The sequence below is a fragment of the Nasonia vitripennis genome, chromosome 4 (assembly GCF_009193385.2).
Source record: "Nasonia vitripennis strain AsymCx chromosome 4, Nvit_psr_1.1, whole genome shotgun sequence".
Taxonomy (NCBI): Eukaryota; Metazoa; Arthropoda; class Insecta; order Hymenoptera; family Pteromalidae; genus Nasonia; species Nasonia vitripennis.
The window spans coordinates 8,447,127-8,456,655 of NC_045760.1; the positions used below are offsets into that span (position 1 = coordinate 8,447,127).

At 43.1% G+C, this 9,529-nt stretch overlaps 1 protein-coding gene and 1 long non-coding RNA gene across 4 annotated transcripts in view; one reads left to right on the forward strand and one right to left on the reverse strand.

Moving 5' to 3' along the window:
• Nucleotides 1–7,457, reverse strand: part of LOC103316180 — a 49,461-nt gene extending 42,004 nt beyond the window's left edge. For 2 of the 3 annotated variants that reach the window (XR_004227590.1, XR_004227588.1), the window contains exons 1-2: nt 7,232–7,369; nt 6,915–7,135 (exon numbers count right to left, since the gene is read on the reverse strand). This is a non-coding gene — a long non-coding RNA (uncharacterized LOC103316180). The other variant, XR_004227589.1, reaches the window with a different exon arrangement.
• Nucleotides 7,271–8,728, forward strand: LOC103316179 (speckle-type POZ protein B). The gene is made up of 2 exons (XM_031929899.1): nt 7,271–7,357; nt 7,442–8,728. The coding sequence occupies exon 2, from the start codon at nt 8,120–8,122 to the stop codon at nt 8,618–8,620; it is 501 nt and encodes a 166-aa protein (XP_031785759.1). The 5' UTR covers nt 7,271–7,357; nt 7,442–8,119; the 3' UTR covers nt 8,621–8,728.
• The last annotated feature ends 801 nt before the right edge of the window (nt 8,729–9,529 follow it).

The window sequence follows — 9,529 nt, forward strand, 5'->3', positions numbered from 1 at the left end:
TAAACAAAGAGATTAATAGTTAAGAAAAATAAATTCGAGATAAAGATCGTACATTTTTAATTGCATAAAAAAAAACCAGAGAGGAAAATAATCTTCAGACGTTTTACTCCTCAGAGGCTGCAAAGCACTGCACACTTGGAAGCACACGAAGGCATAAAGAGCTCGAGAAACATCTTCGCGTTTCAAAGAAGAAAGCGCGCCCTTTCACGTTTTCAAAGCGAAAATCACAAATATAAGCAGTGTCGCATAATTAAAGCGAATTTTAATTACGGCGTAATAGATAAAACTACCCCGCGTAATCTCAACAACCCTGTGTACAATGAGGCTAATAAATTTCGCGCTAGATAGCAAGCTTTCTAAGTGTAAATTTCAGAGGAGCCTGGAAAACTTTTTGCGCAGCGCATAAAATACAAACTCGAAAACAAGAAGCTGTTTAGCAAATGCAGTGGGTGTGATGTATTCGCACTAAGTGTCTCAAAAATGTCTTATTTATAACATAAAAATATTCTAATTCTTTATTCATCATAACACGAACCGGCAATCCGCAAGATTACCCGATCGATCTCAACTGTAAGACACGTCGCCTGTCGAAATCCCGACGTCGCAGACTCGACTCGACGATTCCACTCGTCTCTCTGTAGCCTCTGTCAAAGAAGCGCATTTGCGGAGAGGATTAAATTTCCAGGTAAATAAGATCACGCGGCTTTTAGCGTCGGGCGAATAAAAAGAGACGATCGTGACGAAGGGCGTATGGAAGAGCGCGAAGAAAAAAGACGTACACGGGATGAAAGAATCGACGGGGGGGGGGGGGCGAGTATAAATTGTAATCCTTTTAGGTAGGCGAGCGGGAAATACGAAGTTAGCGCGTCGATCGAGCTATTTAACGCTCATTAGCTCGAAGCTATATGGCGCTATACTATAGTGCTATATATAGTCGATCGCCGCTGCACTAGGACTTAGGAGTTTATCCCCTTTAAACTCGGCGCGATGAGAGAGGATTTCGTTCTGCGTTTATCTTGGGGCTCGCTTGACATCGGGAATGTTAGCTTGGAATTGTGATCTTCAAGTTGTGAAAAGGATAATTTTCGCTGACAATTTAAAATTCTTTTATAAGCATCAGGTTCTAAAAAAATGTAGGTAAGACTGCGATTGACGAGAGAACTGAATCAGCCCCGACGTACACGCCGTAAATAAAAGTGCCTCCGTTTGACGTCTTTTCAAAATTAATCCCGACGTACATAGCCTTATACACTTTACACCTATACTTACGTTGACATATCTATAGACGGAGTTGCGCGCAGGCAGAGAAATTACTTCAACATCGAAGAAAGTGACGAGCCTACGCACAGCTGACGCCATCGCCATTTTCTCAACCCATACTTCTATACCTATATAGCTATACACGAGCACCAGCAGCTCTCCGTATAAATTAGATTTCAGCAGGCGTCCGAGAAGGGCGGGGGAGCGACGGGACTTTTTGTTTCCGCGGAGCTTGCGAGTTTCCCGCCGCGCACTCCCCGCGAGACGTAAGGACAGAGACGTTGACGTGGGTGTACTGCGCAACTTCTATACGTGCTTTTTTTTTCTTCCTCCGAGTAGAGACTTGATTTTCGCACTGTTTATAGTCCGTGCTGACGATTCCGGAAGATTTCGGCTGGCACGCGAGCGCTTTGATTATTCCAAGAAACAGTCGATTCGGTTGACGATTTCGCGTGAATTTTTCAAGCGAAACTTATCCCGGCTGTTTCGAAGTTTCTAAGCAAGTTTTTGGCGCGGTGACGGGAGATATGCGTGGGCTTTTAAGGATAGTGCACATTGAAATTTCGACGAAGGGGACGCGAGGCTAATGTGATTAATGCACTGGATACTTGCGGGTGACTCTGTTGGGATTAATTATGGAAGCCGAACAAAAAGTTCCGTCAGAGGACCTATAAATTTTGTGTTCGAGTTATGCTTCGTTACGTGTATGACGATGTACCATCAATGTTGATGAGACTTGCATCAGAGACACGTCCCGCACTATACTGGCGCGCTGTGCAGAGAGATTCAGCGCATATCAGGAAAAAATTTTAATAAAACATTTCATTTCTCCGGCCCGGCTCATCCCTACCGAGGTTTATGAATAAACACTCGCGGGGAAAATTCAGTCTGTTGATTTCGACTCGCCTATACTGCAACCATATGCGAGCGCGCAACGAAAAGAAAACAGAAATTTGCATATATTCGCGAAATTAAACAGTATAGCTCGGTTCTCGCTCAACGAATCCTCGTTACGAGTAACCTTGCGCATCGACGCACGAATCTCATTAACCCGCGCGACCTCGTTAAAGGCTCGTTTAGAGGCTAGTAGCTATATATACTTTTTTCTCTCTCTTCGGCTGATCGCTGATTGCGTTTATCTTGCGGCGAGAAGTGTCCCGCTACTGCAGCTGCGCGAAGATCCTCGCCTCGGGCGGCTTTTATCGACATTCGTCGTTTTTTACGACGAGGACGTGTGCACCGTAGTATATATATATATATATATATATATATATATATATATATATATATATATATGCGTGTGTGTGTGTGTGTGTGTGTACTCTCGGCAGAGCCGGGGGGTGGGTGGGTCGAGCTTTATGTGTCTACAGTGCGTTTCTTTGGCCTGTTTCCCTAGGCGTACTAGCTCTTCCGTTACTGACCTACATTTGTTGAATAATTTATTTTCATTCGGACTTTAGTTTATTAAAATATGCATAAATATATACGCGCGATCAGCGTTCGATAATGTGAGTTTGATGAATTGAATATTCTTGCGTTGAAAAAGAAGAACAGAAGAAACTATATTATCGAGAGATCCTTGATTGCAGAGAAGGAAAATAAATAACGAGCAATTTATACGAAAGCTCATCAGTGTAGCCTGAAAATGAAGATGTACGAGCTGTATTGGGCTGAGCTATTTAGGGGATGGAATTTCATTGTAGACGTAGCCCGAAGTGAAGCGATTATCGAATGCCAGATTTGTTTATATTCAAAGCTTTTAACGGCGGGATTTTTTCACTCGCTCTCGGTCCTTTATTTATTGCCTCGCGTTTTCGTGACTTAAGAGATGGATCTCTGGCTTATTTCGAGCCCAGAGAGCTCGCCTCGTCGAGTAGATGAGAGAGAGAGAGAGAGAGAGAGAGAGAGAGAGAGAGAGAGAGAGGGAAAATTGAATTTCAAATTCGCTGCCCTAAAATAATTTGAATTTCCTGCCGCTCGACTCTACGCGCTGCACACGCATCAGTTATTCAAATCAAAAATGAATTTTCAAAACACGCACGTGTATAGAGCGATGTTAAATAATATAGCCAAAGTGGTTGATTATTGATAGTTACTATGGCATCCGCGACATAGTCGTTAACGCCTTCATTAAGTTCGGTCATTATCATTATATATTCCCGTCGTCGTTGTCATCGGCTTCGACGTTATCATCGACGTCATCATTGTCGTACGATAAAGCCATAGGCGAAATCATATTTCGCCCCCGTTTATAGCGACAGCTGCGTTATTGATGTAATAGTTACAAAAAATATATACATATATATTTTGTGTAGTAACCCAAGGTAGCGAATAAAATAACTCGTAGCGAATAACTTAGAATCTAGCTTTATTTAATAACTGGAGTTGAGAGGGCGAGAGAGACTAGACTTGTCTCGAGCTCGGCAGACGGTCGAATGAATAGCCGAATGGTTACCTGTACAGTAGGTACCTGTGTAGGACCAACTATACATACATTTTTTCTCCATTAAAAAGAAAGCTCACCGCTCTTATCTCCCATAATTGCACCACTCGGGCGCTCATTCGCCAACTCGAAACCTCATGGCTCACGGCAATCCCGGAAATGATCATCATGACAAATTCCACATTACACAATAACCCTCTCGACACGAGCGGGACGACGACGACGATCCCGGAAAACAGTATAGGGCGAAGAAAATCCCCAGTTCTGCGCGGACTTGGTCCACTTTCTCTCTGTCGCTCTCGAGGACGCGAGCTGGCGCGCGCAAATAGAGAGTCTCGGGCTCACAATCGCCCCTCTGGGTTATATACAGTGTCCGACTTCCATTAGCCGCTACGTGTCGGCTATGGACGTGACGTCGCTCGTGCTGTTGGCAAGAGACGAGTGTATGCGGTTGACGACGATGATCTGTGGCGATATGTATGTATAGGTATAGAGATGCGCGCTTCAACTGTCAAGTCGTGTAGGATAACGTTTTTGAAGTGGAGGTGTCTGCAGTGCTGGGAAGTTTTTTCCTTTATTTATGATACTCTCTCGATGATATATTTTAAGAGCTGATTTTGGAACGAGAATTTGCAAGCACGGAGCTTTTAAGGCTGGATTAAAATTTAGCGCACCTTCAAATGCATTGTATAAATTTCAACTTCGTTCTCGTTCCTCCAGATCAGCCGAATTTATGTTATTTACATGCTGTGTATACACATACGAGTTCAAGAGTCCATTTATCGGATTTAGCTCCGGTTCAGCTAATTTCGTTCGCGATAATATAATTCTCTATTATACACACGAGTGCATAAGGATTAGCATGAAATTTGCATGTTTTGGAGTTACTGCGCTACATCAGGTGCTACACACCTACACTTGTACTACTTGCGTGCATCGAGAATTTATACAATTTTACGTCCTATGCAATAAATTTGAATGTATCCGAATCGTGGTTCAATATTAATAACATAATACAGTCGTACATTATCCACTGAATACAATAATAGCTGCGTCGCTCTCATCTACAGAAAGCCAGTCAAAAGCTCTGATCCAGCCTCATTACCCCCTCTCAGCCCCTCGAAAAATCCCTCGTCGTATACGTCCTTCCGCCCTGTAATAACCATAATGCCGGGAACCACGTAGCAACAATAGTCACGCTCTCCTGGCCACCTACACCGCCGGAATATCTACAGTATATATACCTCCCCGGCGCAGCTCACGTTCAAACTCGCGATTCGTATATCTATACACACAGGCATCTCTAGCCAAGCTACTCTCTGACCCACGAATACATACATCAGCCCCGCACAGTAGAGTTCGAGTCTCTGCAACGAACGTCGAGGCTACGCTGCACTTAGGGACGTCGTAAAGCCAGTGTTGCGCCGCGTGGCAAATCGGCCACAGCATCGACGTTCCTCCCTTACACCCAGAGAAGGAGAAAGAGGGAGAAGTGCTCTCTCTGTATGTATTGCGCGCACTCGTCCGGCTTCTCGCCGAACACGTGTACCGTACCTACCCCGCGCACTACCTTCGTTTTATTTGGCCTTTGATGCCGGCCAAGTGGGGCTGCGCCTTTTTTCAAAGACATTGCATTGTCCGGGGCTATTGTTGCCTCAGAGGAGATAGAGAGAGAGAGAGAGAGAGAGAGAGAGAGAGAGAGAGAAAGAGGAAAGGGAGTCATTTCTAACCTGAGCTGGGTGAGAGAGCTGCGGGGGGAAAAAGAGAAAGGCTCGTGCTGGTTTATTTTTAAGCCGAGATTCAATAGCCGATGACGAGAGCGCGCAACGAGTGCGGCTGACATTTGGTCTGAATTTTAGTGTAGCGCAATAAAAGCTGATGATCAAAATGTTAATGATGTGGATATTAAAGCAGGGCGGACGATAGTATAACTGCGAGTGCGTTATGAAACGATACAGGTTTAATATGCGAACGAGCAGAGAATAATATTTTGGGATGAATTAAAAATTTATGGAGCTATAATACACGGATTTATAAATTTACGAACAGTACAATTTCAAACAAGCGAAAGGACCGTCGGTCTATATCAAACGGCAGACATACCTGAAGGAGCTCATTAACGATGCCCGAAAGAGATTTCCTACTTCAGGCTAAGGGCACTTAGTTCGATGATTGCTCGAGAGTACGATACCTAATGAACGCGAAGGATTCAAGGGCTGCACGAATATTAAGAAAAACATCTCGAATGATCTACACACACACACACTTCCTTTCGATAAAGGATATCCCGCACATCATCGACGCATTAAAGCGAGATTTATATACCTCGCATCACGCGTGAATTCCAACCGTCATATACCGTATCCAAATTCTATATCATCGTCGCATCGAAAAGGTGGCCCTCTCCATATTCGAATCCCAGCGTTCCGCGCGTCCTCCTCTCAACTCACAACGACATAAATAATCCCATCTCACAAAGGACACCTATACACTGTATATAGCCCGAAAAGCTTTCCTCTCGCCATCTTCACAAAAGCTAACTCTCGGCCCTCGATAAATACGTCGTCGGCACAGCTCGCGCCGGGAAAATAACGAAGCGACGCGAGTATAGCTTCGGCCTCTCCCTCTCTCTCCATTATGCAAAATTAGCGGGGGAAGAGCTGAGAGCTGCGCCGGAGATTATCCTTTTACGATTGGCCTCTTATCTCCTTGGCCTTTTTACACCCACCCCGATCGTAATTCCAGAAGTCATTGCAATTGAATCGGAACTGCGCGACGCGAGATTTTCTCGGTGAGATAAGCTTTGCCGTGTGTGTGTGTGTGTGTGTGTGTGTGTGTGTGTGTGTGTGTGTGTGTGTGTGTGTGTATATATATATATATATATATATATACGTTTTGGGGAATCGATGAGTTTTTGAAGCGATGGAAAAGGATTCGCTGCTTCTGTGCTGCGCCGGTGATGGGAATTTTATTGGTTTTGTGAAAAAGGATTTGTTGTATTAAGGATTGATGGGAATTTCATTGGTTTGGTGCGTATGTGTTTCATTGATCTTGGTGATTTGTCGAAACCCTTCGAGGATATGTGATATCGAAGCTATTGCACGAACGATTACGCTTCATTGAAATCGTAATGAAAAGAATAGGTGGTGAAAATATGAAACGTAAAATAAGAATTATGTATATTTATAAAAAGAGCAGTTTTATCCTTTACCTTTCGTAATTCGTGCGCAGAATGGCCATCATAGTCGGCCATGGCGATTGGCGGCCGCGTCATGTTAGGTTAGGTCGGCTTGTTTATACACGTTTGACAGTTACATCGTCTCGTGCGCAGATATAGAAGCTTACAGCGCTGCAGGTTAAAACGTGCCACAGTATAAATCGAGCTGTCAAAGCCGGATCATAATCTTTTCTTGAAAAGTGTCTGATTATCCACTGCAATAAGTTCGAGCACAAGATTAGTTCGACCATAAGTTGCGAAGATCTCGCTGCGACGATAAACAAAGGCATCTGCAGCCTGCACAAACATACGATCCATTCAGCCTTGGAGTGTTGCACCGTTGTTTGCTAGAAAGATATACCTATACATTTACTTCGGGAACAAAGGCGATCTAAGCAGTGTGTCATAGTTGCCCTGTCGGATTAGTAGGCAATAAGGTAAAACTTGAATAAAATACTTACGACAACGAAACGTATCGTGTAGAACAAATCTAATCGTCTTCGTTTGTTTTTTTTTTACAGATATGCCTATACTTCTTCGTTGTGTATAAGTACTTGTATATACTATTCGGAAACAGTCAGTGCGGTTTCGAGCGATATTCGAACACGTGTAATTTTTCAAAATGGCCGTAACGCCCGATGTTGGTAGAGTTAAGATCATAAAACAAACCTACAAGTGGGAGATTTCAAGATCTTTTCTTATGAACATGAGTGTTGGCAACTATTTGGAATCAGTTGAATTTTCAACAAACAGTAAAAATTACAAGTGAAAAATTTGTTTGTACCCTGAAGGATATAATGAAATGAGCAGGGATTATTATTCTATTGGCATTTATAATTGCGATATAATGAGAAGGGCAAGGGCAGCTACTGCAAGTGTTAGTCTTATGTTAGTATTATAAACCAGAACGATGAAAAAATCGCCCAATGTTCATTTGTTATAGAAAATGAATTTTGGTATCGCAATTATCCTTCTCACCATCATGTTTGCAAAAAATTTGTAAAACAAAGCATCATCATGGATGAGGCTAACAAAATTTTAACTAATGACCAATTGATAATTAAATTCAAAGTAGATATGGACTCGCCTAAACGTGAGACAAATCAGAATATGAAGAGAAAGTCGGACCAAACCGATGTAAATTTGCGTGTGCATCTGTGACACAACAATTATTGAAAATTAGAAAGCTCGAGAATCTGATGAACGACAAGGAATACTGCGATATGTCGTTTCTCGTCGACGGCAAAACGTTCAAAGCACATAAATGTATACTCGCCAAAGAGAGCCCGGTGTTCGACGCTATGTTCAAGATTGACATGAAGGAGAAACTGCTGAACGAAGTGATCATCGAAGATATTCGTCCTGATATTTTCGAAAAATTGCTCCGTTATATGTACGTTGGCGAGGTCGAAGATATCCAGGCAATCGCCGTCGAACTTCTAGTAGCTGCGGATAAATACGCGATAGACGAACTGAAGCTCAAGTGCGGACAATCGCTGATCGATAATTTGAGCATCGACAGCGCCGTGGAAAGTCTTGTGATCACTGATCGATATAACATGAACCTATTCAAAGCGACAGTAATACAGTTCATTACTTCTCACTCGGCTGGTATCGTAGTAACACCTAGTTTCAAATTGCTTACAGCTATACCGCACGTTCTGTACGAGGTTTGTCTAGCCGTTGGCATGAAAAAGTAGGTCTTGCGTACTTGTAAAATTCATGTATAGATTCGTAAAAGTATGTCACAAACAGTGCGATTGTTCGTTCTTAAAAAAAATTAATAATAAAATTAATTGAAACTTAAATGCACTAATCAATTTTTTTTCGTCTTTCGCAGTGTGTAACCAATTTTCATCTCCTTCATAATTCGCAATACATCACGTTCTCCACGACGCTACGTTGTGTAACGAAAAAAGCCATCGCACAGCTGAGCGAAGCAATCTAAAAAGTAACTCGACACACCGGTATCTCATCGGCAAGGAAAGCATCGCGATATCTCTCGAAGTCAACGCGCACACGAGAAGCACGCCGTGTAAGTATGCAAGACCGCACGCGAGCACACGCACACAGGCGCTCTCGAGACTCAAGGAAAGATTTATCTCTATTTCTCTTCCGAAACGAGATGAATCACAGTCCTTCCGATAAGCAACAAATAACGCGCTCGCCAAATCGTCCGTGCGCTGAATTTTCGCACGCGCGAAAACTTTCAGGTTTCATTGCTATTCATGGGAAAAATCCAAGTTATACCAAGTTCCTAGCGAGCCGTCGATATCCCGTGCGCGGACACAATGGGAAATTCGTTTGCGGAATTTCTAGAGCTGTACTTTATGACTGTTTATGAGAGAGAGTAGAGAGAGAATGATTAATTCAAGAGACTCTTCGCTGAAACATAGCGAAATGTTCGCACGAGACGTGCAGGTATTTTTCTTCAAAGTCTCGGACGAGAGCTTGAACTGTATGTAATAGCTTGATGGAAATCTGTCGAGTTTTGGGATCGACGCTACTGGCGATGAGAGGAAATGCTCGAATTTCCGCGGGAGGGTATATTATTGCAACTGCAATCATAATCAACGCTCGACTGAGCCTTTGTGAAATTTCGTATGGTA

What these genes read in the sequence shown, in the direction of transcription:
- LOC103316179 (XM_031929899.1), top strand. Translation starts at nt 8,120, where the DNA reads ATGAACGACAAGGAATACTGCGATATGTCGTTTCTCGTCGACGGCAAA.